Raw genomic sequence first — 27,565 nt, forward strand, 5'->3', positions numbered from 1 at the left:
CTGCTGAGCAGGGAGCCCAACATGGGATTTAACATGTCAGGAGACCCTGTGACAATGACTTGAGCTGAAGGCAGACACTCAACCACTGAGCCCCCCAGGTGTCCCAAAGGTTTTCTTTTTTTGTTTTTTAAGATTTTATTTATTTATTCATTAGAGACACTGAGAGAGAGAGAGAGGCAGAGACACAGGCAGAGGGAGAAGCAGGCCCCCCTGCAAGGAGCCTCAATCCCAGGACCCCAGGATCACTCCCTGAGCCAAAGGCAGATGCTCAACCGCTGAGCCACCCAGGCGTGCCCCCCAAAGGTTTTCTAATCAGAGGATCAGGTGGCCAGGGGCGGCTTCCGGAGGCCCCTGGGGAGGCCATTGCTGCCAGGATCTGGTCAAGGAGGCGAGGAGGCGGAGGAGGCCATGGAGGCTGTGGCCAGGCCAGTGGATGGACTTGAGAGATGTGTAGTTCTGACAGCCCTCCCCCCACCCCGGTGTCTTCCCACCAGAGGTGATGAGCGGTGTGGTAACCAGCCTGCCTGGGGCCAGTGTGACCCTGACGTGCCCAGGCGGGGAGCCAGAAGACAATGGCACTGTTCAGTGGCTGCTGCAGAATCTTGTGGATGACTCCTATCTGGGTAGCGGGGCTGCTGTGGGGAGGACTCTGCTTCTGAGATCTGTGCAGCTCAGCGACTCCGGAAACTATTCGTGTTACCAGGACGGCCGCCTGGCTGGAACTGTGCGTCTGCTGGTGGATGGTGAGTTGTGTGCTCAGAGCGCTGGGAGACGGGTCCCAGATGTCCTAGAAACCCTGTTGTTTCCTTGGCCCGACAAATTCTGGGAAAGATCCACTGGCCTCTGCCAGTGTGGGAGATGGGAGGCTCCCCTGGGTGGGGGCATTTGGCTGCCCTGGCCCCTCCCTGCCCTGGCCTGAATGCTTAGGGCTGAGGCCTGGGGTCCCAGCCTGAGGCCTAGATTTGAGTGCTGTCCTTTACGGCTCAGTCGGGGGCCGGTGCCCTTGCTGGTGAATATGGTCAGTGTGGGATGGAGTGGGTGTGAGTGGGCTGGGGGCTGCGGGGCGGGCTCCCCTCATGCCAGGTCTGCTCCCCCTTTAGCCCCTCCCGAGGAGCCCCAGCTCGCCTGCTTCCGAAAGAGTCCCCTGAGCATGGTATTCTGTGAGTGGAGTCCTCTGCATCCTCCCTCCCCAAAGACCAGAGCCACGTTACTGGTGAGGAAGTTGTGAGTATCTGGGCTGGGCTCCTGCACTGAGGGGGACGGGCTGGCCGATGGTTCCCCGACTCTGTCCTGGGAGCATGGGGGGGCTGGCTAGTGCTGGGTGTAGGGCCCTGAGAGCCTTGGGGAGCAGGCGTTGTGTTCCTTGTGCAGCAGATGGCAAAGCTGAGGTCGAGCCAGCAAGCAAGTAGCTTGCCCTCAGGTGGCCCTGCTTGCCAGTGGCTCTGCTAGAACTCAGCTCCCAGTGTGCCTGATTGCATTCCAAACGCCAGGTTTGGGGTGTTGTTCTGAAGGAGACACATGTCCCTGGGAGGGGCAGGGAGAGCTGCTAGCTCCTCACAAGTCTTTCCTCAGGCTCCTCTCACTAGAAGGCCCTGAGAGGACGGGGCCGTGGGGAAGGCGCAGCCAGCCTAGGGGGAGCTCCGGAGGCTCCACCAGCAGATGGGAGAGGCCAGAGCCAGAGCGCAGGGCCCCTTAGTCTGGGGGTTCCTGCTGGCGTTTGAGCTGTTGGTTATTAAGGTGTCCAAAAATCTGAGCAGTGACTTCAGCAGGGGCTGGGTTTCCACCCGTGTGTCTGTGGAGAGCGGATGGGCATTAATATGAAAGTCTTGGTCTCCATGCACAGCTGTGTAGACTATCCGTCTGCAAACGGCACAGCTGCCCAGAGGGAGGACTGCAAAACCCCACAACCCCACAGCTGAGTTGTGGGTGTGACTGGGGCCTGGAGAGTGCTCCTCCCTAGATAGGACGTTTTGCCCACGCTGGCAGCTGCCTAGGCCGGCCCAGGAAGCTGGTTCAGGTGTTGCTGGAACCTGCATACCTCAAGTGCTGGCTCCCACCTACCTGGTGAATGCTGGGGCCAGTGGAAGGGAGTCAGGAGCAGCCAAAGCCCGTGGGGGCTCATCAGGCCCCTGGGCGAGGTGTGCGCACACATTTACACCCTGGGCCCAGACTGCCGGGTGGTCAGTGGTGCCCAGGGATGGCCACTTACCAGGACTGCGGGAGAGATACCACCCTCGGGCCCTACACGGTGGTGGTGGGGGGCTGCTTCTCCATGTCAGGTGGAGTGGAAGCCTGGATGGTGGTGGGGTGCAGGGGGGCTCTCAGTCCCGCTGGGGGCGGAGCAGCAGGCTTCCCAGAAAGAGTTTGTTCTGGGCCTGGGGTCTGAACCTGAATCAGCAGTGATCTGTCCTCCGGCAGCAAGGCGAGTGGCTGCTGGCACCTCGTGTGCCCACACTTGTCCTACGTGGATGACGTCTCAGGCTTCCAGGCCAGGTGGGACCGTGTGTGACTCACCCACTCAGCAGTCTTGATGGGCTCCTGGGCCGGAAACGCTGCCTCCTCCTTGGGAAATGAGGAGTGCAGTGCCTGCAAGCCCAGGTCCCCGGGCTGTCCCTGTCACCAAAGAGCAAGTCTGTTTGCTTGGAGGTTTGAGGCTGGGCTGGGGCCTCTCCTGGCGTGTGCTGCCCACCCCCCCAATGCCTCCAGGGCCCAGTGAGTCTTTTAGCTCAGGGTTTTGAGCTGCCCTACCAAGTGCTACCCTGGATGTCTTGCTCAGTTTCCACTTGATCCTAACAAAGCCCGGCGAGGTGGGCATCAGCCAGCCTGTCCCTGTCCTGTGTCCACAGTCGGGGCCGCCCAGTAGGAGATTCCCAGGAGCCATGCCCTTATGCTCAGGGGCCCCAGAAGTTCTCTTGCCAGCTGGCCGTCCCCGAGGGAGACAACTCCTTGTATGTCGTGTCCTTGTGCGTCACCAACAGCGCTGGGAGCAGGTCCAGCACTCCACAAACATTTGAGGGCTACGGAATCCGTGAGTGAGCTCCTCTGGACCCCCCCCCCTCCGCCCCCACTGCTCCATGCCCCATCCCCTCTGACCCAGGGCCCTGCAGAGACCTCCTGGGGAGTAGGGAGTGCCTCTTGCGAGGTTTGATGAGCTGCTGCCTTTTGGGCTTTACTGGCCAAAGGCCTGACTGGTGGATGAAGGTGGGGGAGATGGCCTGGATGCCAGAGGTGAGGGGGGGTGGGGTGGTCCTGGCTGATTTGGGGGAGCTTGCCCAGCCCACACATGCTGCTGCATGAGAGCGTGTTCTCTTGGTCCACAGTTCAGCCTGACCCGCCTGTCAACATCACCGTCACTGCCGTGGACAGGAACCCCCGCTGGCTCAGGGTCTCCTGGCAGGACCCTCCTTCCTGGAATTCCTATTTCTACAGGCTACAGTTTGAACTCCGGTACCGGGCTGAACGGTCAAAGACGTTCACAATGTGGATGGTAAGTTCTTCCTTTACATCTGCAGCTTGGTACTCAGGGGTGGCAGGAAAGGTACTGGAAAGAAACCAGGATTTGGGTGCCACTCTGTGCCTTGTGCCAGAGCAGCCTTAGGGTAGCCTCTGAATTTTTCTAAGCCTTATTGTCTCATTTCTCAAATGGGACTGAGGACGTTGGGCCCCTCATCTTCACAGGCCTGGATGGAGGACAAGTGTGATGCAGGGGCAGGTGGGCCACGCATGTGTTGAGGGTGTGGTCCACCCCCTACCTCCCCCACCCCCCAAACCCCCCCACCCCCGCCCCCGTGCACTGGGGGTGGGGCATCCCACTCTGAGCCTCTGGAGCATCTCACTGTAGCCTGGTCACTCAGGCACTAGAGGGAGGATGCGGCCTAAGGGCAGGGCTGGCCCGGGGGGGCACCTGTGTCCCTGCAGAGGGGCCTGACCAGAGCCCCCAGGCCTCACCCCGACTCCCCGACTCCCCGTGGCCCTCCCAACCTCAGGTCAAGGAGTTCCAGCATCACTGCATCATCCATGACGCCTGGAGGGGCATGAGGCACGTGGTGCAGCTTCGGGCCCGAGAGGAGTTTGGGCATGGTTCCTGGAGTGCATGGAGCCAGGAGGCAGTGGGCACCCCCTGGACAGGTACCGTGAGGGGCGCGGGGGACTGTGTGAGCTCTGGTGACATCCCGGTTACCTCCTGCTGTGCAGCAAGTCACCCCGAAATTGGACATCCTTCAGGATTGTGGAAGGCCGGCCCCCAGGCGCTCCTGTGCCGGCTCTGTCTCCGTGGGCAGTGTATCCCTGTGGCCTCCTGTGGCCTCCCCAGCCTCCCCTTCCCGCTGCTCATGCAGGCGCAGGCGGCAAGCTCACCCTGCAGCTGGATGGAGGCCACAAAAAACCTGTAGCTGTATTTAGTGTGCCGCAGTGACTGACATTGCTTATTTTTAGAAAGACGTTAAAGGCAATAAGGATTGCCTTTGGGGAATTATTGAAATCACCATGCTTGTTATCCCACAAATGTATGAGAAATAACTATTGTCAGTGTCTTCACCACCTGGAGAACAGCAGGGAGAACATCTTAGCATGCGGCTTTCCTCTTTCTGAGTATGGTTGTGTGTATGGAGAACACAGTGAGCCTTTGCCTGTCATTAGTTTTGGAAAATGTACTGTTTAGCAACAGCATGATTAATGTGTGTGTGTGTGTGTGTGTTTAACTGCTGAAATTTTTATCAAGTTAGTACAATCTTATGGCCCAGAAGCAGAGAAGGGTTTATAATAACAGCATCGCTCGTCCTGGCCCTTCCCATTTCCAGGCCTGTTTTCCAGGGGAAGCTATTTCTAATTCTTCTCGTGCTGCCTCCTGACCAGCAAGCTAACATGGCTGTTTTACATTTTTCCTGAGAAAAGTTTGAGGCATCTCTTGATCCCTTCCTATGAAAGCTTAGGATTTAGCAGACCCGGACCAGGTAAAGGAACTTCTGGATTACAGTGCAGAGGGTGGTCATCCAGTCTCTGGTTGAATGCTTCCGTAGACAGAGAGCTTACTACTCACTCTAGCAGCCAGCCCATCCCGTGGTTCCCAATGTTGGCATCATAGAATGGCTTCCAGGCTGGCTTCAGTGTCACATCTCTGTAGCCCAGCGACAGGATTGAACCACAGAGTTGTTATTATCAGGCAATTTAAAAAAGAGAGTAAAGTACCCATGTATTGAGTACATGTGGATAAAAAGGAAAAGAAGACCAACCACCCAGGTCCATCCCGGCCTGCCCCTTCTCCCACTCTGCCTCCCAGGGGAGGCCCAGGTTAGGGAGACTTGCCATTGGTTGCCCATGAGGTCCACTGCAGGCTCATGTCTCTCCTGGTCCTTTACTTGCTGCTGTCCATTGAGAGCAGGATGCAGGTTTCTATTGGACCTTCTTCTCAAAAGCTTACTTCTTGCGAAGGCCCGGACAGGAAGGAAGGCCAAGCTCCCCTGTCTTACTTGGGGAGACCATTTCAGTAAATCGTGATACCCCTCAGGCCAGATTGTGTTGACCTGTCCATGATTTTCTTTGATTTGTATACACTTTGAGCCAAAACATGCTCATTGTGTGACTGTGGCTTTGGCAGCCTGTGCGAGGGGAGACAGTTATTTACAATGTTGTGCAGAGAAAATGTTCCAGATACAGGCTGACCTGTTTACCTTGTATCCCAACCACTGCATTTAGATGGTCACAAAAAGCTTTAAGAAACCCTGTTTTGTTAGAAAGTCCTTTCTTTTTAAAAATGCCTAATTGTGGTAAAATACCATTGTAACCATCCTTAAGTGTATGTTCAGTGGCATTAAGTGTATTAGCACTTTAGTGCAGCTGTCCAGCACCCACTCCTGGGACTCTTCATCTTGAACCTTTGTCCCCATCAAACACGAGCGCCCCCAGCCCTGGGGACCGCCACCTACTCTGTGGGTTTCCTCCTTGTGGAAGTGCTATCAAATAGGATCTGTCTTTTTTAGGGACTGGTGTGTTTCTCGTAGCATGATGCCCTCGAGCTTCATCCGTGCTGCAGCTCATGTCAAAGCTTCTGTCCTCTTGAAGGCTGACCACTATTTGTTATGTGACTGGGCCACATTTTGCTTATCCATTTGCCTGTGGACAGACACTTGTGTTGTGTCCACCTCTTAGTGGCCGTGGAGGATGCTGCAGTGAATGTCGCTGTGTGCATATCTGTTTGGGTCCCAGCTTTCAGTTCTTTTGTGTAAACACCCAGAAGTGGAACTGCTACATTGTACAGTAGTTCTGTTTTTAATTTTTGGAGGAACCACCGCACTGTTTTCCATGGTGTCTGTGCCATTTTACATTCTTGTCAGCAATACCCAGGGTTCCAGTTTCTTTGCATACTCAACACTTGTGATTTTGTTTTTTGTTTGTTTTTGGTAATAGCCATCCTACTGGGTGTGAAGTGGTATTGTGGCAGTTGACTCACATTTCCATAACAAATAGAGATGTGGAGCATTTTTTTATGTGCTTCTGTGCATTTGTGTATCTTCCTTGCAGAAATGTCTGTTCAAGAAGAAAGTTCTTTGTCCTGTGAACCCAACCCTGTCCTCTGGGGTAACCGGAGATAAGTCTGCTGGTCTACTCTTTGGAAGTCCTCTGGGATGGCCAAAGTACCTGCGTCTGCTTGGGTTTCTCTTCCCAGGCTGTTGTCCAGGATGGCCTCTGGGCTCCTTCCCTGTCTGACTACCGTCCTCTGAACTTGGTCTCATTTGTGGAAGGCGGTGGAGCTGCAGCCACCTGGCCTGCACAGAGCACAGTCTCTGATTCTTGAGCTTCTGTGCCTTGCTGGAGTGACAGTGAACTCTTGGACAGGACACTTAGCTGCTTCTCCTATAAGCAGCTGATGTGTTTGAGACCCTATCCTGTCCATGTGTGGTTTTGGTGGGTCTTCAAAGTCAGTGGTAAATATGCCCAAGAGAGAAACCAGCTGTTCCTCCACTGCTGAGGGCGGAGCCAGAGGCACTTCAGTGGCTGAAGCAAAGGGGTTCAGGTTGGGGATTGGGGAGCACTTCTGGAGAGTGAGGTTCAGTGTGTTTTACAGACAGTAGCAGTTCCTTGATGTTTGGGGCATCAGTGGGCTTCCCAACCCCCAGAACCTGAAGATGCAGGCTGCCACTGCCTCCCTGCCTCAGTGTGGGGGTGGTGATCCCTGGGGGACACGGAGGTTGTGGAGAGCACACTGGCCCTAGGAGTCTAGTTGTATAGCCTCTCAGAGCCTTAGCCCTGTCATGTGTGAAGTGGGGATGCTCCCAGTCTCGCTCCCTTTGGAGAGTTTATTTTTATTTTTTTTATTTCTTTATTTTTTTAAAGATTTTATTTATTTATTCATGATAGTCACAGAGAGAGAGAGAGAGAGAGAGAGAGAGAGAGAGAGAGAGGCAGAGACACAGGCTCCACGCAGGGAGCCCGACGTGGGATTCGATCCCGGGTCTCCAGGATGGCGCCCTGGGCCAAAGGCAGGCGCCAAACCACTGTGCCACCCAGGGATCCCGAGAGTTTATTTTTAAAACCAGATCTGTCCATTTTATTGAAGAAGTACTTTACCTGATTGACTTTTCACATCTGTCCTGGTGCACCTCTGTCAGACTGCCCTGGATGGGGGCCAGCCAGTGTGTGCACTCTGCAGTATCTTCCACACGTGTTGCTCCTGGCATCTTGGGCACAGTGTGGGCTGATGTGCGGAGGGCTCTCCTCCAGGGACCCTGGGCTGGGCATGTGCTGTCCCCTTTCCCTGACACACTGGAGGCTAGAGGTGATTAACTCCAGTGACTTTTGTGTCCCCCACCAAGGGCAGCTGCCACAATGGACAGGACTGAGACCTTGCAAAGTTTTTATAAGCGCAAAGAGAAAACATCCTCCAGAAAGTGATGCATACACAGTTGGGGGAATTGGCCGTTGTGATGTGGTGTTGGTTGGTTCCTGGGCTGACAGGAGAGGGGCTGTGGGTACCCCAGGATCCCTACCCTGGATACTGGCCTACAGCTGCTAGTGGAAAGGGCACGTGTGTGTGTGGTGTTTCCCTGAGTGTGGTGTTGGCAGGTTGTGGGGCACATGGAGACAGTAGGAAAAGCTTCATGGAGGAGGTTTTTGTGTCGTGTGGTAGAGGGTGTGTGGGTGTCCCTGGAGAGATGGGGATTATAGGCTGGCTGTATGGCAGGTGGGAAGGGGGCTTTGGGTGAGGCTGGAGAACAGGTGTGAGAGTGGCAGGGCAGGTGCAGGCAGACCTTGGAAAGTCCACCTGAGGGTCGGGTAGAGGGTGGCAGGTGGAGGGAACATGGGGGCTGCGCCCCGAGCCATACTGCTTGAGTTGGGGGGCACTCCAGCCAGTAGGACCCAGTCACCCCTGACGGCACCTGCAGCCATGACGCATGGAGCTGTGCCCCCGATTTCTGGCCGGAAGGAGGGGTCCCTGGGCAGGCGGCCAGTCAGCCCTGCTCACCATGGGAGGGTGTTCTCCACACTTCTCCCGCAGCTCTGACACAGTGATGCTGAGTGAGCCTCGGGCCCCCAGGGCCCCTCTGCGAAGAGAGCGTGGGGGCAGGGTACCTGGGAAGCCCATGAGGACAGCGGGTTATGTCTCTCTGCTTGCAAACCCATGACCCCCTCAAGGGCGGCTCCCCAGTGCTCAGGAGACACGTAGCACCAAGGGGCCTCAGGGTGCCCTGAGCTCAGACCCTCTGCACCACCCCCCCTGCTTCTGTCTCTGGGGGAAGAGCCCCTGGGCACGCATTTCTGGAGAGATTGTGCCCCCTGCGCTCAGCTAACCTAACGGGCTCTCTCCTCACACCCAGGCCCTCGCTCGCCACCTTCCCTCGGGCTTGAACCCGGCCTGGCTCCACATGTGCACGTACTTCCAGCCTGGCCTGCCTCGTGTGCGCGTATACACACACACACACACACACACACAAATACACTCGCCCCGGGGGCCACAGTCGCCTGTGTGCCAGGCTGCCCAGCTCACATGTCCTGGACCCTGGGATTCCGCCATCTTGGGCACCATATAAGATTGCCAACTTAAAATTTTGCTAAGTAAGGACATAAACAGGTAAAAAGTAGCTATTCCCTTTACCATTATGGTCATTCCCTATGCGAGGGGAAGGAGGCCTGGGCAGCCCCACACCGTGTGGGTGTCCTGCTGCTTCTGGGCAGTTTTCCCCTCGGCCCCCAACCAGCGGACTTCTGTGCAGACCACCCCAGGGTGCTTGGGGCAGGCCGGAGGTGACTGACTCTCCAGGAGACTGGCAGCTCCTCCCTGTGGGTTTGGTGTTTTGCACGAAGGGAGGAGCAGTGATTGACTTTCTGGTGGGTGATTTGCAAGTGTGAAGCATCAAATGAGCCTGGAGGAGGAGACCCTGCAGGAAGCTGCCTGGCCCCCTGCCTGGTCCTGCACTGGGTTGTCCCTCCTTCCTGTCCCCTCATCTCTCTGCCACCACCCTTGGCCTCCTTTTCTTTTTTTCCTGCTTTTTATTCTTGGCTCACTCCTCTTTCCCTCTCTGTGCTCCTGCCCCTGAGCCCTACCTACCCTTAATTGTTCATGATACGCAATTTAAACACACCTGATTAGAAATATATGTTTTCTAAAAAATAATAATAATAATAATTAAAAAAATAAAATAAAAAGAAAAATATGTTTTCTGTTCTCTGTCCAACGCCCCCCCCCAAAATTTTTTTCCTTATATTGGGATATAATCAACATATAACATCATGTTAGTTTCAGGTATACAACTTAATGATTTGATGTTTGTTTATGTTGCTGAGTGGTGATCGTAGATTACATTGTCTGCTCAGCATTTGTTGCTTCATATGGTCACAAATTTCTTTTTTAAAGATTTTATTTATTTATTCATGAAAAACACAGAGAGAGAGGCAGAGACACAGGCAGAGGGAGAAGCAGGCTCCATGCAGGGAGCCCGATGTGGGACTCAATCCCTGAACCAGGATCACGCCCTGAGCCAAAGGCAGATGCTCAACTGCTGAGCCACCCAGATGTCCCACAAATTTCTTTTTCTTCTGATGAAAACTTTTAAGGTCCACTCTTTTAGCAATTTTCAAATATGCAATGCAGGGGGATCCCTGGGTGGCTCAGTGGTTTGGCACCTGTCTTCGGCCCAGGACGTGATCCTGGAGTCCCGGGATCGAGTTTCACATTGGGCTCCTGGCATGGAGCCTGCTTCTCCCTCTGCCTGTGTCCGTGCCTCTCTCTCTCTCTCTCTCTCTCTCTCTCTCTGTGTGTGTGTGTCTCATGAATAAATGAATATAATATTTAAAAACACACAAATATGCAATGCAGTATTATTAACTGTGGTCATCATGCTGGGCATCTCATCCCCGGGCTTGTGATGTTCTGTGTTCCTAATTTTGAGAGTCAGATCAGAGTTTAAGCAAATATTGTGTGCCAGGCAGGTGCTACTTTCAGCATATGTATGTCTGAGAGGAAGCCATCCGCCCTGCTCGGAAATGAAACCATGTCTAGGAGAGGTTCAGTGTCGTGAACAAGATTACTTATCTGTGACAAAGGCTTCTGTCATCTTTTATATTCGATTTCTCCATTCTAAGACCCAAGGAAGTGAACTCAAACCAGTCTTCAAGTTGATAGAAATGAGTTTCTTGTTTTAAAAACTCATGTGGGAGGGATGCATGGGTGACTCAGTGGTTGAGCGTCTGCTTTGGGCTCAGGGCATGATCCCAGAGGCCCGGGATTAAGTCCTACATCAGGCTTCCTGAATGGAGCCTGCTTCTCCCTCTGCCTATGTCTCTGCCTCTCTCTCTGTGTCTCTCATGAATAAATAAATAAAATCTTTAAAAAAAAAAACTCATGTGGGAAAAAAATACTTCACATGTGCTCTTTCAATCTTTTTTAAAAAATATTTTATTTATTTATTTATTTATTTATTTATTTATTTGAGAGAGTGTGTGAGCAGAGGGAGGAGCAGAGGGAGAAGCAGACTCCCCACTGAGCAGGGAGCCCCACACAGGACTCCATCCCAGGACCCAGGACTCATGACCTGAGCTGAAGGCAGATGCTTCACTGACTGAGCCACCCAGGGGTCCCATTGTCTCTCTCTTTTTTTTAAGATTTTATTTATTTATTCATGAGAAACACAGAGAGAGAGGCAGAGATGTAGGCAGAGGGCGAAGCAGGCTCCATACAGGGAGCCTGATGCAGGACTTGATAATGGATCCCGGGATCATGCCCTGAGCCAAAGGCAGATAGATGGTCAACGGCTGAGCCACCTAGGCATCCTGGCCCCATTGTCTCTTATCATTCACTCATTTTGTTATGAATATGAAAGTATGTCCTCTAATCTTGGAAACATTCATGGAAGGAAGATATACAGTAACAACTACAGTTAATGTTTCTATTAGTCTTTTCTAAGTACTTTTCCATAACTGAAATTTTACTGACTACACAGTTTTTCAGAAAGATGATTTAAAAAGTAAAAAAAAAAAAAAAAGCAAGAAGGTATGTGGCACTAATGAAGGTTGGGGGCAGCCGTCCACCAAGAGTGACCATAGATAGCCATTGGATCCAGGATTTCCCAAACTCAGTTGTGTTCAGTGTCATCTGTTCAGGTCATTTGGGACCTATGGCCTCAGCATCTTGGGGATGGACCAAGCATCAGGGGTCTTTAAAGGCTCTCCAAATCCAGGGAGATGTTTTAGAAAGAAGAGGAAACTCGTCTATTTTCTACCTCAGCTCCTACTTTTTTCCTAAAGATAAGGAATGTTCAATCTGGAGATTTTTTTTTAGATTAAAAAAATATATATTTATTAATGAGAGATACAGAGAGAGAGAGGGAGGCAGAGACACAGGCAGAGGGAGAAGCAGGCTCCATGCAGGGAGCCCGACGTGGGACTCCATCCTGAGTCTCCAGGATCAGACCCTGGGCTGAAGGCAGTGCTGAACCGCTGAGCCACCAGGGCTGCCCTGGAGATGTTTTTTTTTTTTTTTTTTTTTTTGAGATGGTTTTAAAACAAACAAACAGACAAACAAAAAAAGTCCAAGGGTGTCTGGATGGCACAGTCAGATAAGCATTCAACTCTTCATTTCAGCTCAGGTCATTATCTCAGGGTTGTGAGGTCGTTGGGCTTTGCGCTCAGCGCAGAGTCTGCTGGAGTTCTCCTTCTACCCCTCCCTCCTTCCCTCCATCTCTTTCTCAAATAAATAAATAAATCTTAAAAAAAAAAAAAGTTCATTTTTAGAGCCAGAAAGATTTGCCACTTGTTTCTTACAAAACTTTGGGCAAGTTATTAAACCTCCCGGTGCCTCAGTTTCCCCATCTGTAAAGTGGGGGAAAATAATGATACTTCCTCACAATTTTGTTGTGGAGACCAAACAAATTGATTTACGTGAAGTGGGGAGATTGGCACATAGTAAGTGCTCAATGAATGTGGGAGTTAGAAATATAAAATACTTTTGCCTGAACAGAAAAAAACATGTGTTCCCTGACTTTGATCACGCCTTTCTGAGCCTCGTGTCTTTGTAAAACTGAAAGAGGCGCCCGCTTCCCAGGGCACCCCAGGGGTGGGCCGTCGACAGAAGCACGGGCAGGTGAGACCTGGAGCAGGTGTGCCGAGACTGCACACAGTGTGGGTGACGTGTTACTTGTGGTAACAAGTACTTCCCCGAGCCCCGCATTCTTTGTCTGTGAAATGGAAATGATGATTATTTGTAATGATACAAAAGTTGTTTACATTCATCTCTGGGGACCAAGTGGTCTGAATCAAGTGTCCTCGTGGTCATTCAGGGAGTTTTGAAAGAGTCTTGTTATGTAAGAGTTATTATGCATTAGAAAAACTGTATTCATTCTGGGTTATTTGAGATAAAATCCCCGCTTTACACCCAGAAATCTAAGCCACAGCAGTGAAACATCCTGCTCTGGACGACATGCCATGTGGGGCATTGGAGCTGAGGGTGGAGAGTAGACAGCAGCCCGGTGTAGGGCTGCCCCTGACCTTCATCGTGCCTATACCTTCTTTTTTTTTTTTAATTTTTATTTATTTATGATAGTCACACAGAGAGAGAGAGAGAGAGAGGCAGAGACACAGGCAGAGGGAGAAGCAGGCTCCATGCATTGGGAGCCCGACGTGGGATTCGATCCCGGGTCTCCAGGATCGCGCCCTGAGCCAAAGGCAGGCGCCAAACCGCTGCGCCACCCAGGGATCCGTGCCTATACCTTCTTGCTGCTCCTTCCATCACCCCACTGAGCCTGCCCTGGGTTGGGCGAGTAGCAACGAATGGAGACGGGCCTTCCCATTTACCCCGAACTGACTGTGGGCTGACGTGCTGTGTGGTCGGGACGTTGGGGCTCTGTGTCCTCTATACCAAGGGAGGTGCGCAGGCCCCGGGGTCTGCTACAGGGCTGCTTGTGTGTGCTTGCCTCTGTCCTGGGGACGGCACTGTCCTGCTGGAGGTTCTCTCCTGGGAGGGGCAGGGTCACCTGGTCTTCTGTCCCCTTATTGTCCTCCTGCTTCAGGGAGGCTCCACATCTTTGTGTAAACCATTTCTGTGGTATTTTTAATTTCTTGATGGAAAAATGATAGACTGAAAAGAAAATATTTTAAAATCCAGTGCATTCCACCCATTGCCTGTCACAGTTCAGCTCCTGGTCCCCTGGGCCTGCGTTGGCCTCAGAGCTCGGCCTCGCCTTCCTGCTCTTGCTTGGATGCTTGACCTGCTGCTGCTGGGGTGGGGGTGCGGGGGAGGGGCTTGCGGTTTCTGCAGAAATACAGAAATACTGTTCCCAGGAGTGGGGGGGCCTGCATGTGTGCCCGAACCACATGCCTTCTCAGGCCAAGCCTATCAAACCCACCCAGAGGGATGAGAACTTGTTTAAATATTTTTTATTGCAAAAACAGTAGTAGAAGAATATTAAGATGTTAATAGTGCTTATATCTGGTGATGTGTCCTTGTGTTTTTTTCCTCTTGTGTGTGAACATGTTATGATGTATAATATCATACAGGATAAATAATGATATAAATACTATTCTTTAGGGACTTTGGGTCAGATTAAGCCTTTCCTTGTCTTGGGTTTTTCATACAACATTATATTCTCAATATTTTTCTAATTTATCTAATTTTAAAGATTTTATTTATTTTTTTATTTGCGAGAACAGGCAGAGGGAGAGGGAGAGAGAATCTCCAGCAGGCTCCACGCTGAGCAGAGTCCAACATGGGGCTCCACCTCACCACCCTGAGATCACGACCTGAGCGGAACTCAAGAGTGGGACCCTCAACCAACTTGGCTACCCAGGGACCCCTTTTCTAATTTATTTTTAAAAACTATTGCAACATAGGGGTATAACCTCATTTATAAAACTGATCCTTTAGGGTTGGCTATCTGGTTGTCTAACCTCAGGCTCTTTTAAATAACTTGGCAATGAGCTTTTCTCTGCTTCTGAAGCCCATCAGGGTCCATGAATCATTAACAGAGACTCTCCCCCCACAGAATCCAGGAGCCCTGCAGCCGAGACTGAGCTGCCCCACTCCACGCAGGTGAGCTCCCGCCCTTGTCAGGGGTCAGGTATCAGCATCTAGGGGTGGGGGAGGTGGGCTGGCCCTAGATCCCAGCTCTGTCACGTACTGGACACGTGGCTGTGGCGTTGCCCACCCTCTTCAAGCCCCTGTGAACTAGGGTAAGAGCCGTCATCCCGGGCCTGTTGTGGCCACTGTGGTATGTGGAGTGGTGCTGGCCTGGCTCACGGCTGCCGTCTCATCTCTGACTGGTGGGTGCCATGGATGACCTAGCCTGTGGCTCAGATTCAGTTTATCCGAGGCTTTCCTCTATGGCTCCTGGTGTCATAATTTTCTGGAAAGAGGATTACCTCTGAAGCTGCTTAACAGGTCTTTGTGTAATCCAGTTTGCCATCCAACTGCGTGTCCTCCTGTAGTCCTCAATTCCCTAAGGACCAGCTAAGCTGGGAGGCTCAGCTCCCCCTGGAGCTTGACGGCCGAGGGAAGGAACCTAGGCCTTGCACCTTACTCATACCTGCCGCAGGGCTGTGCAGCCCCCAGCAGAAGCGGCTCCGAGGGACACTTGTGCTGTGTGGCCAGAGGACTCCTGACCAAGCCCCGGTATGGGGATGGCTGCTGGCTGAGGGCTGGCCCAGCCATGCTCTGCCCTGAGCCTTGCACCTGCAATCTTGTTCAATCGTTATGCTAACTGAGGTGCAAAGCCAGGATGGCTGTGCCTGGGAGGGAGGAAAACACTCCTACATGGGTTACAAAGTCTGTTCAAGGTCACAGAGCCAGTAAGTGTTGGGTCCAGGATTCTAGTCTGTGGTTTTCCCAGGAGATGGGGCACCTGTACCCTGGTGTGGGACCTGGGGAATGGTGCTGTTGTAGCCAGTCTGTCAGGAAGCTTTTCTGGAGAAGGTGCTGTGCCCCAAGCTCATGCTGGAGAGGTAGATGGGAAGAAATCCCACCTTGAGTAGATAAGGTGTAGATACAGATAACATACAGAGTGGTCGGGATGTTGAGGCAAGAAGCCAGAAATGGAGAGGTCGCTGAGATAGAAAGCTTGCTTCAGAGTGGGTGCCGAGCTGGGGCTGAAGGTGGAATCTGCAGACACCAACTTACCGGGGGAATCTCTCTTTTAGGCACCGACCACTAATGAAGACAATAAAAATAATCTTTCTAAAGATATTGCAAATGCAACCAGCCTCCCAGGTAAGGACTGGGTGTTTTTTTCCAGTGGTCTCAGGGGCACAAAAGACTTCTCTGCAGAAAACCCCTTTCTTACTTGGAAATGTTGCCAGGAGGCCAGTCTGTAGGAGACAAGGAGCATTGGCAGAAATGTTCTGTTACTACTCTGGATGTTCAAGTCTGATGTTGTTAGTGGAAATATGTTAGAGGGAACCATGAGAAGGGTGGCCCAGAACACAAATACATGTGCCACAAACAATATTGCCAGAGTCTGAAATGGAAGCCATGTTGGGGGATACTATTACTTGGGGGCACACCTGATTTCAGCGCTTAGCTTTCCTACACCTACAAGACCAGCAAAGCATCAAGAAAAATCAGGGGTCCCATATGTGTGGGATTCCCAGAGCCCCAACTCTGGAGCTTCAGCCCTGGAGCAGCTTCGTCTGACAGCTCTTGGCTTTCTGAGGAAGCCCTTGGCTCACCACCCTTCCCTGGGCAGATTTCTGGCCGCACCTGATGTCCATGTTGCACTGTCCCAGTTGTGAGCCTTGGCAGAGCACGCTAGGTAGCACCTGCTAACAGACTGGGGTTCAGATCTGCTCAGCAACCCCACACCCCTGATCTCCAGGGTCTGCTCTGAGGTCAGGCTCAAAGAGGGCAGCCAGGGAGATGGGCCAAAACAGAGGCCTAGATAGAGCAAGGTGGACTTTAGAGACCTCAGGGGATGTGTCCCCCTGGAGGGCATGGGGGGGTGGAAGCAAGGGCGCAGCTCCAGGGCTGCTGTAGGGGAGGGGCCCTCGGGGGGCTGAGCTCATCCAGCCCCGTCTCCGTAGAGGCCATCTGTGGGCTGATGACTCCCAAATTCATGACCCAGATTCATGTATGCAGCCGTCTGGTTGATGTGTGCACTTGGTATCGTGCTCGCTGGAAATCTGAAACAGCACCTCATATCTCCTCTCCTTTCTCATGTCTTCCTCATCCTGGTGATTGGCAGCTCATTCTCTGGGTTGCAGAAGCTGGGGGTGAGCAGGCCCTGTTATTCCCCAGACACATCTGGGAGCTACCACTTCTCACCACCTCCCCCACCAGTTCCTGGGCCCTCCTCTACGGCCTCTCCTCCTGCAGGACGTTAGCAGCTACCTACTGGTCTCTTGGCTTTTCCTGTTAACACCCAGCAGATGCTTTTCCCACCAGCAGCCAGAGTGACTGAAACCACAAATCCAAGCTCTGCTCTCTGTGGGGTCAGAGCTTTAGACTTTGCCTACCGCATTCTCCCTGTCACTCACTCTGCCTTCTTTGCTCTACCTCAGGGCCTTTGCACATACTGCATGCTCTTCCTCCAACCTCCAGTTGGCCAGGTGCTTTGTACATCCAGGTCTCTGCTTAGACACTCCCTTATCAGGGAGTCCTGTCCTGGCCACACTGTCTGACGGAGCCCCCCTGTTACTCTCTTCTTCCCATGCTTTACTTTTCATCATTGCCCTGTCATTACTGAGGTAATATTTCATGTTTATTTGTTTGTCTCTCCCTTGATTAGAATGTAAGATCCAGGGGGGGCACCTGGGTGGGTCAGTGGATAAAGCATCCAAGTCTTGGTCTCAGCCTAGATATGGATCTCAGAGTCATGAGTTCAAGCCCCACATAAGGTTCCACACTGTGCATGGAGCCTACTTAAAAAAAAAAATGTAAGCTCCTTGAAGGCAGGAGTTTTCTGTCATCCTGTATCCCCAAGGCTTAGACATTGGAACAAATTCTGACACATGGTGGTAACTAGTCCATAAGTATTTGTTGAAGGGAGAAAGGAACAAATACCGAAGATGGTGAAGTATCCGTCAGTGAGGAAGCCAATCCCATGGCCTCTGTTAAACCACTGTCTCTGTCAAGAGATGCAGGCCATGATGGGAGAAAGCTGTCCTTGCAGCCTGGGCCCAGTCTGGACATCTGAAAGCTACATCCAGTGGGCCCTGGAAGTGGTGACTGTCAGGTGGCACCAGCATCCGCAGTGGATGCCACGTGGGCAGAAGAGCAAGAATCCTGAGCCCTCGAGCCTGCAAGTGTGTGTAGTGCTGGCAAGGGAGCATGATGGCCTCTCTGGGGTGGCCGGGTGTGCCACCCAGAGCCTCTCTGTCAGCTGTGGGAAGGGCCTCTCCATGGATGGACATGGCTGCTTGTGAAGCCACTTGTTTCTTCGTCTATTTGGTGATATTTGTGGAGAACCTGCTTTGCACTGAGCTCCATGTGAGCAGCTAGGAGCATTAGAGCGGAAAAGACACAGGGGGTCCCAGCTTTCAGGGAATTCAGTCCTGGGGCTTGAGCACTGAGTGGGGTGACCAGAAGACATGATGTCCTGTGGAGGAAACTTGATGTAACCTGTCTGAACTCTGATGGCATCCTTGGTGGAGCTGCTGTCGATGAAGTCCGTGAAGCCTTGGTGTCCTGCACCCCCTGTGCCCTGTGGGGACAGGCTGGATGCCGCCAGAAAGGCTGCTTTGACAAGTGGCTCTGAGCTTCAGGTGTCTCTCCTGTCATGTGGTGGGAGCCTGAGGTCAGATTTGCGGGGGGCCAGCTCCTCCCCTGGCCTGTTGATCCACAGAGCCAATTCCTCCTCTAGGGCTGACATTCCTTTGAGGCAGCTGAGTGGTTTTCTCTTCCTCTTCCTTCTGCTCCTTCTCCTCCTCCTTGTCTTCTTTCTTCTAGTGCAAGATTCTTCTTCAGCACCGCTGCCCACCTTCCTGGTGGCCGGAGGAAGCCTGGCCTTCGGGACACTCCTGTGCGTCGGCATTGTCCTCAGGTAAGTGAGGTCCTGGCGGTGGCCAGGGGTGGCCTCCTGCCCCTTATCTGGCTGGTGTGACCTGATTTGGATTCTGTTTTAGAGGAGGAACTGACAAGATTGGATGACGGATTAGATGAGGAGAAGGAAAGATGGGGGAATGTCCAGGGTGACCCTCAAGACTCTGGTCTCGGCAATTGTATAGATGGCAGTGTTGTTACTATCTCAGAGATGCTGGGTGCAGGGGAGACCACCAGATAGGGCAGTGATTCTAGTTTGGGACCATGGAGGTCAAGGTGCCTGTGAAAACCGCAGGCAGATGTGTTTGTAGACAATTCTGATCCCTGCCAGTGTGGGAGGTGGGGTGGGGAGGATGCTGTGATGGGCCCCCTGGAATTCGGATGTTGAAAAATTGTGCAGACCCAGAGGGGCCAGAAAGCCTGCTTGACAGACCTAGAGGGGGAGGGCGTGTGTCCCATTTGGAGGGAGCTCCTTAGGCTTGAGGGGCTGTAGGTGATAGGACCTCACCTATCCTCCAAAAGTCATAGACCAGAGTGGTGGCAGGGCCACATGAGAAGCACCATGAAAGTCTGAGTGCCTGGCAAGTCTGAGTGCCTGGCCAGACCCCCTGGGAATATTCTGTATCTCAAAACCAGCTGATCTAGAGGGGCCCTGTCAGTGCTCAGTCCTGCTGAAGGTGGAGAGACACTTGGGCTGCATTGGTGCTGTGCCCATGTCTCCATCTCTCCAGTTGGGCACCATTGGTTTGGTCACTATTCCTGAGCTTGCAGAGTCAGCCAACAGTATTCCTCCTATGTGAGCAGTAAGAAACCGTCCAGAGTTCATGATTGGAGCACAGGAACGAGCAATTTTGCACATGCTGAAGATCTGGGGAGGTTAGGTTGGGTCTTGGCTCAGATGGCAGCTCACAGCGACAACTGCCCGAGCGGAGGAGGAACTTCAGACTTGTCCCTCCTTCTCTTGCCTCATCATGTGTGGCTTTCAGGGGTTCTCACCAGTGACTGCAAGGGGAGGTTTTGGGGTGTCTGGGGAGGGAGGGTTAGATTTCCACATACATGGGATCCCCATGGAGACTCTTAGCCACAGCTTTGCCACTCAAGTTATCTGGGTTGGAAGATTGGCAAGGTGACATCTCAAACTGTATCCAGGGTTGTGTCCACTCTGCTGTCCCAGTGTAGTGGTGAGCAAGCTGTCTGAGGGTGTACAGAAGATAAGCCTCCAAGTGTGTGGAGGTTGGTCCTTGGAGGGGCTGAGTGCTTGTGGTCTCGTACACCTCTGGACCAGAGTGGGGCTGTGCTGGCATTCTGGGGTCTTCCTCCTGCCTTCGGAGGGATTTGTGGTCCCCCTTCCAGCACCTACTTCTATGTTGTTTCTCTTTCTTGTCTGGGCTTCCAAGGACCTTTCTTATAAGCCACCATAGACCCTATAGAGTAACTGTCAGGGTTTCCAGTTGGCAGATGAGGATATGGGAGCTGGAAGAGCCGAGGTCATGACAGCTGGTGCCGAGAAAGCCAAGACCCCAGCCCAAAGCTCATGCTCTTTGGATAGGGCCTTACAGGTCAGGTAGTCCAATTCTTTAATTTGACAAATGAGGAAAAGCTTTGAGAGGTGAGATGACTCACCCAAGGACACAAGCTTATTACTAGTGGAGCCAGGACTAGAACCCATGTCCCAAGAGTCCCTGCCCACCAGACTAATGGCCGTCAGCTAAGAGGGGTGCCCAGCTAGTCCCTTCCATCCTGTGTTGGCCAGTGGCTTCCTTAACAAGCAGCGCCATCTTGGTGTGCTCTGAACCATCGAAAGAGAAGCTTTAGGTTGGGAACTGACCCTGTTTTTCATAAACATTTGTTTGCTAATCTGCTGATGGTGCTTGGACACCAGCCGGTTGCTACACAACCAGAGCCCCTGGAGGCACAGATGGGGCAAGTGCCGCGTGTTGACAGTGTTCAGTGATTTGTTTGCTAGCCTGGTGGCTTCCCATTTTCTCTCATGTAAGGCACATTTATTTGCAAATAGGCCAGTTATTTCAAGTGGTGAAAAACCCCTCTCCTCCCCAAAGCCCAGATGTCGAAAGGTATATAAACCTGGGGAAACTGGGAATTTGGAAGAGCCTCAGTGACCACTGGAATGGCCACACTGCAACACGCAGGATATGACATCCTGCCAGTCCATTTTATCTATGTAATACGTTTATTTTGTATCTCAAGCAAAGCATAGTATTTCCTAAGTATTTTCCCACAATTACTAGTGATAATTAAAAGACACTTATATGTGTCTGAAAACAGGTGTGGCATCTTCTGAAGCAGGTGTTGTGACTCCAGGTGGGGGTGTAGTTCTCTTGCACTACGCCCTGTGCCCCCCAGGGCCCTTTCTGTGGTTTATGCTGTGAGGCACTGAGAAATAGGGTCTTCAAAGCCGAGAATTGTTTTTCTGTGTATTTATCTGGAATGGACCTGCACTTTAGTGAGGACTTCCTGCGGGCGTGCCTGTTTAAATCACTGTGAATTAACTATGTGCCTCATTCTAGTATTTGAAAACCAGCTACGCCCCCACCTCTAGGGTGGAGGCACAGGCTGCTCCTGGTGCCGCAGATGTGGCTGTGAACAGGCAGCTCTCTATGTCACCTCTCACTAGGTCTTGGTTTCTACCTGTGACTTGTTTAGAAGTGATGGTTGTTATGTTTTTAAAATTTTGTTTTGGCTGCAGAATGTTTTCTTTAAGCAAAACATTATGAAGCGCAATATGTAAGATAGAGGAAGGGGCTGAGGTGTGAAGTCTGGCAGCAGGGTCCAGCCCTCCCTCGTCCCTGGCCCACCAGTCCCCTTCTCAGGCCAGAGCAGAGCCAGCTGTGGACACCCCCAGGCTGGCTGCTACCAAAGTCCCTTTGAGCTTAGTGATTTTTATTTTTTTTTAAGATTTTATTTATTTATTTGAGAGAGAACATGACCAGGGGGAGAGGGAAAGGGAGACGGAGAAGCAGACTCTTGGACAAGCAGCGAGCCTGACACAGGGCTCGACCCCAGGACCCTGAGATCACGACCTGAGCTGAAGGCAGAAGCTTCACCGACTAAGCCACCCAGGCGCCCCTGATCTTAGTGATTTTTCAAAATCATCTTATTCACTCAAACTATTTCAGAAGAAGCAAAGCTCATTTTTCTCAGTTATACATCCAGTTACTTGCTTTGGAAAAAAAAAGGTCAGACACTGCTTTCCCTGTGGGTTAGCTAATGTCAACAGAGACTTCAATGTGGTATATGCTGATTTGATAAATAGTGACAAATAGGGGCACCCAGGGGGCTCAGTGGTTGAGTGTCTGTTTTTGGGTCAGGTCATGATCCTGAGGTTCTGGGATCGAGTCCCACATCGGGTTCTCTGCAGGGAGCCTGCTTTACCCTCTGCCTATGTCTCTGCCTCTCTCTCTGTGTCTCTCATGAATAAATAAATAAAATCTTTTAAAAAAATAGTGACAAATAAAAGAAAAACATCATGCATTACCCAAAGACTGTTAATTTTTTTTTTTTTTTTTATTTATGATAGTCACAGAGAGAGAGAGAGAGGCAGAGACACAGGCGGAGGGAGAAGCAGGCTCCATGCACCGGGAGCCTGATGTGGGATTCGATCCCAGGTCTCCAGGATCGCGCCCTGGGCCAAAGGCAGGCGCCAAACCGCTGCGCCACCCAGGGATCCCAAGACTGTTAATTTTTAACATGCAAATGTGATCAGAGTCTTGCAAACACACAGAAAAGTACACACATCCCCAAGCTTGCACGAAGTGAACACACCCTTGCAGTTTGAATCCAGATGAAGAATTTTTTAGGTTCAGGTGAGTTTCCTGAGACTCTTTCCTTGGCCCAGTGTCTTGTTTTTATGTAGCTGTGATTATTTTGCATCTAGAACTCTCAGTCCTGCCTTTTAAATTTAGTGTCAATTATAACATAAGCATTTTTTTTCGCATTATCTCATTTCTTTGTAACCCTCACCTTAGCTGCAGGTGCCGTTAAGCGGATGTACCCAGGCCTCTCAGCCAACCTCCTATTGGTGGTGGTTTCGCTCTCACAGACAACTCTGTGCTAAACATCTTTGTGCATAAAGCTTTTCCCGCAGCTCTGGAACTTCCTTAGGCTCTGTTCCCAGAAGTGGATTCCTGGGCCAGAAGGTCTGAGAGTGCCCCCTGCCCTCAGTCTATACTGGGGTCCTGAGGGAGGGTGATAACCCCCAGGACCCTGCCCAGTGGAGCTGTGGGAAGCACCCCTGCTGTACTCTCTGCCAGGTGGGGAGCCCTGGGCCCCATTCTGCACGTTGTTTATTCCATTTGGATAATGGGCTGGGAGCCAACTATCAATGATTTATCGTCAGCACGACAGGAATAGCCTGTTGATATAAAAAGAAACCCAAGGAAAACCCCCAAAACTTGTTTTTGGCCTTGGCTTCCCTCCTGCCTCCAAGCCCTTCCTGGAGAAGGGACTGGGGGAGCGTCTGGGCCCGCGTGGGAGTTGGTGGTGACAGTGGGAGGCAGGGCGAGGGGTGCTTCCCCAGCACGGGCCTGACACATCTCAGGAGATGACTGTCGCCAGCTAATGGTTCTCTGGTCGGCAGAGTGACTTGTCTTGGTTCCTGAGCCCTGGCTGAGGGCTCAGAGCCGAGAGGGGCAAGGAAGCTGTGATCAGAGAGATGTTTATCTCCTTCCTGTGTCACATCCACTTTCCTGCCAGATGACTCACTCGTGCCCCAGGGGTGCCCACGCGGGGTGGCAGGAGTGGGCCGAGTGCTGGGGGACTGGGAGCAGGAGGGGGGGGGCAGCCCTTCCTGCTGCTGCTGTGCCCTGCCCACCTCAGCCCAGCTGAGAGGCCTGAGTTCCTTCCGTGCTAAAAGAATATGTGCTCTTTTTTAAGCGAATGGATTTGGGGCCAGTGATGTGGGCCTGTGGGCAGCCTCTGGTATAGGACCGACCAAGTCCCTAGGGCTATAGAGGGACACTTATGGCCACCCGAGCCTCAGTTTCCCCATCTCTAAGTCGGACCATGATACCCTTGGTTCCTCAGGGTATTGTGTAACCAACCTCCTAGTGACGGAATAAATTGTTGTAACTCTTGAGCCAAAAGCCGGGAGTGCCAGGCCACCAGAGCAGGTCTGTCGTGGGGGAACTAAACATGCATATGATTTGTGTTTGTGTGTCCCTGTGAAGGTTCAAGAAGACTTGGAAGCTGCATGCCCTGAAGGAAGGCAAGGCCAGCATGCACCCGCCGTATTCTCTGGGACAGCTGGTCCCTGAGAGGCCCAAGCCCACCCCGGTTCGTGTGCCCCTCATCTCCCCACCAGTGTCCCCCAGCAGCCTTGGGTCTGACAACACCTCGAGGCACAGCCACCTGGATGCCAGGGGCCCACAGAGCCCCTACGACATCAGCAATACAGACTACTTCTTCCCCAGATAGCTGGCTGGGTGGTGCCTGGCCAGCAGGGTGCCAGACCTGCTGAGCTGTGTGAACAATGAAGCACAAACCAACTCATCTCAGGGGCGTGGGGCCTGGAGCTCTGCTTGTGCAGGAGGACCTCGTGCAAGGTGCTTCATTTCTTGAAACAGGTTTGCTTGCTGCCTCTGTTCAGAATGAAGAGGTGATTGAGTCTTGGAACCCTTCTTTCCCAAGTGCCCAAAGGGGCTGGAGTCCATGCCCGTGCCCAGAGGGGGCAGGACACTCAGGTGGGCAGAACCTGGTGGTTGCGGAGGCACAAGCTGCAGCCTACAGCAGGTGGCAGGTTTCCTGCTGAGACGCCCCTGGCAGCTCCCTGCACAGCCTCACCTCCCAGCTTGTCTGTGGATCCTCTGCTTTCACGATTCAGTCTTTCCAGGTCTGAGGATGGGAGAAGCACCTGCCTTCTTCCCCACACCTGGAATCAGCACAGAGGTATCGCAGAGAATCTCAGGGCCTGCGGGTGTGGCATGCAGTTGTGATTATTTCCTCATTAGCATTTTGCTGAATGTGAATGGTGACCCAGGCACTTGCTGAATCCGGAAGCAGGTGCACTAGTCTACTTCCCCTCTTCGGATCCCAGGACTTCCGGAGGAGGGACCAAGAGGAAGAGGGTCATGGGGACAGGCCTGCCTGTTCCCAGGGAGGAGAGTTGGCTGCAGGGGGCTTCTTTGGGGGTCCAGGGCTGCGGCTGCTGTACTCCTGCTGCCACAACTTTGTTTTCAGTTGAGCCGAAGAAACAAGGGAAGATGATGTTAATGTGAAAAGACAAAAAGATCCTGGCAAGAATGCATTTTAACTTGCTAAAAAAAAAAAAAGAAGAAAGAAAGAAACACCTGTTGTTTTATGTTGAGAGAGTGGGAGAGCCTGTGCTCACTGTCAATGTATGAATAACTTGGGGGAAAACCTTAGTAACCTTTTTAGCACAAAACAGTCAAGTGAAAAGGGAGAAAACACAGTTTTCCTTTTAAAGCAGAGAGTCTGGTTTCATTCTACATCTTGTTTTTGTCTTAAAAAACATAGTGAAACATGAAAACATAGTGTGTGTCTTCTGTAACCTGGGGGCACGCTGTTCCCATCCTGGCAGCTGTAGAGAACACGGCATCCAGCGTCCACCCCTGAGCCTCAGGTTGTCCAAGGCCTTGTCACACCATCCTCTCCCTTGGGGTTATCCTTTTACGTGACTCCTCAATTTGCTTCAGGTTGGCTAGGATTAGGGCACTGACCGAGTATGTCACCATGTGTGTTGCTGTGGTGGGGTGGCTACTCACACTTGTGAGTGTGGCCTTGCCAATTCAGGGATGTGTGTGGTCACCGCACGGGATGTCCCAGAGTGAAGCGGTGACTAAAGTCAGCCTTGTGACCACCTAAGAAGTCACCAGACCACAGACTTTTCTAGTAGCCTGTCTTTTTGGAGAAACAAGCACAGTGGCACACAGGTGGCGACAGGTGGCGACAGGAGGAGGAGAGCCATGCTTTATTGACTATTTGCTGGGTCCCATCGGTTGTGTGCTCCTGTGCCACGGCCGGGCCGTTCTGTGTGTGACTTTGGGTCCTGATGCTGCCAGAAGTGAGGCAGGTGTTTGTTGTTGTTGTTTTTCTCTAAAGTTTGAGAATAGCAAAAATGCTGTTAAAGGGAAATACACAAATGAGACTGTGCATGAGAAGCCTCTTCTTTTCCAAGGGTGCCACCAGAGCCACGCCCCAGGGGTGGCGGAAGATGAAACAGATAGCGCAGGCGCTGCTCTGATCTCCTGTTGTTACTTTCATTATTATTGTAATGAAACTGCCTTTTTTTTTTTTTTTAAGTATTGGAGAGGGTGTTTTCCCTTTATTTCTTTATAAGCTAGTGAGAATGAAGGAAAAGTATTTTTCTCTGGATTGTAGGTCATGCTCAGTGTGCCGAAGTGTACCTGCTGGGCTTTGCGCTGGAATCTCGAAACCCTCAGTCAGTGAGCATGCCTCAACCGACCTCCCCCATGTCCTACAGGGCACCTGTTTCCCTCAAGAGGGGTGTTACTCACCTGACCCCTGTACCACAGCCAGACCTGAGATGACAGCTCTTCTTGCTGGGTGAGAAAAGTTGAAAATATGCTGGGTCAAGGTCTCAATTAATGTGGTCAGTAATTCTTGTAGCATTAATGGAAATATTTCTGAAACTTCAAGTGGGTAGCATTGAATAGACCTACAAAGCCTTTGGTAACTCTGAGAGCTCTTTGCTCTGACGAGGTCTTGACCTCGAGGTCTGTGTGCCAGGCTCTGGGCTCACAGAACCTCTGCCAGTCCCCTGCTATCCCAGGGGCAGGATACCGTGATGAGGTGTGGCAGCTGCCACTGGAACCATGTTGGGAGCTTCCCGCTGGTGAGAAGAGCCGTGTGGGGCAGGCTTGACGTGGTCATGGTATGTTTGTGGGTTTCCTGCAGAATGTTTAGGAATGTCTTGCCCAGCTGAGCTATATCACCTCATCAAAGGTACTGAAGGTTGACCCACTTGGGGAAGAGTCTGACATCCAGTTTCAGGTAGAGTTGGTGAGAAACGTGCCTTCATTTGGAGAGGCAGGGGCAATGGGTGGCCCTTCCGAGGTCATGCCAGCTCTCCCATGCGGCAGTTGGCAGCGGGGCTATTGCTGGAAGGCAGGCCAGCTGGCTCAGGCTCTGTGCCAGACACCCCTGTGCATCCTCTGCAGGTTCTGCTAGCGTTGTGTCCTTGGGGTGGCCTGGGGGCAGTGCCAGGGAGTTTCTATGACAACCTTACTGATTATTAAGGAATGCTGCCAGTTTTATGAACATATGCTCAAATGAATGTCTGCTTTAGGAAGAGGATTGGAACAGCACGTTAGCAAGGCTGTTAATTAGCAGGGAAACTGTGTTTGGATGGGGATCACACATCTGTTAAATATAATACCTCAACTTTACCTTTTTTTAAAGAAAAATAATAGTTTTAATTTTTAAAAAATTTTTTTACCTAACTACCTGAAAGCAAATACCAAAGGCTGATGTCTGTATATGGGGCAAAGGGTCAGTATAATGTTTTTCAATATTTTTCTCTTTTTATCAGCTATTTTGCATTCAAAGTGAAAATTGTACATGTTTGAAATAAATAATTTCTAAAAATATGCTTGAGATGTAATTATGGTTTGGGGCCCTGGGTTGTTTAGGGGAAAGACTTGCCTGCTTAGAGAGGGAAGGGTTGGAGAAACACAGCGTCAAGCTCAGGACCACGTGGGGAGCCCCCCGCCCCCCCGCCCCCGCAGGATTGAGCTACCTCTAAAAAGAGATAGGTTCAAGAAATGAGCAATTTCTCGAAAGACTTGAATTATAAAAATGTTTCCCAAAAAGAATCGTGGGGTTTCTGGAAGGGCGTGGATACTGCTGCCATGTTTACCATTGTGGCCCTGCGATGGGTGTGTCAGGGAGGAAGGGAGGGCAGTTATTCATCAAAGACTATTTGTTGAATGGGGGTGGAGGGCATGTGAATGGTGTCACAAAGGCAACCCCACCCTCCTGATCATCAGCCGAACCTGTCCCCTCTGGAAAAGAGTCTTTGGCAGGAAAGACCCAGGGCACGGCCACCCCACATCTTCCAAACAGAGGAGAGCCATCGTGTGGGTGCTCCATGGACCAGGGGTGTCATGCCAA

The 27,565-nt window shown here is 51.8% G+C and overlaps 1 protein-coding gene across 1 annotated transcript in view; it reads left to right on the forward strand.

The window, feature by feature from the left end:
- Nucleotides 1-27,042, forward strand: part of IL6R (interleukin 6 receptor) — a 43,180-nt gene extending 16,138 nt beyond the window's left edge. Inside the window, exons 2-10 of the mRNA XM_041750723.1 lie at nt 495-743; nt 1,101-1,224; nt 2,847-3,028; nt 3,321-3,487; nt 3,987-4,128; nt 14,472-14,518; nt 15,622-15,691; nt 18,365-18,458; nt 23,644-27,042. Coding sequence (XP_041606657.1) covers nt 495-743; nt 1,101-1,224; nt 2,847-3,028; nt 3,321-3,487; nt 3,987-4,128; nt 14,472-14,518; nt 15,622-15,691; nt 18,365-18,458; nt 23,644-23,890 — 1,322 coding nt within the window. The 3' untranslated portion in view covers nt 23,891-27,042. The remainder of the gene's footprint in view (nt 1-494; nt 744-1,100; nt 1,225-2,846; nt 3,029-3,320; nt 3,488-3,986; nt 4,129-14,471; nt 14,519-15,621; nt 15,692-18,364; nt 18,459-23,643) is intronic.
- The last annotated feature ends 523 nt before the right edge of the window (nt 27,043-27,565 follow it).

This window comes from Vulpes lagopus, chromosome 1 (assembly GCF_018345385.1).
Source record: "Vulpes lagopus strain Blue_001 chromosome 1, ASM1834538v1, whole genome shotgun sequence".
Lineage (NCBI taxonomy): Eukaryota > Metazoa > Chordata > Mammalia > Carnivora > Canidae > Vulpes > Vulpes lagopus.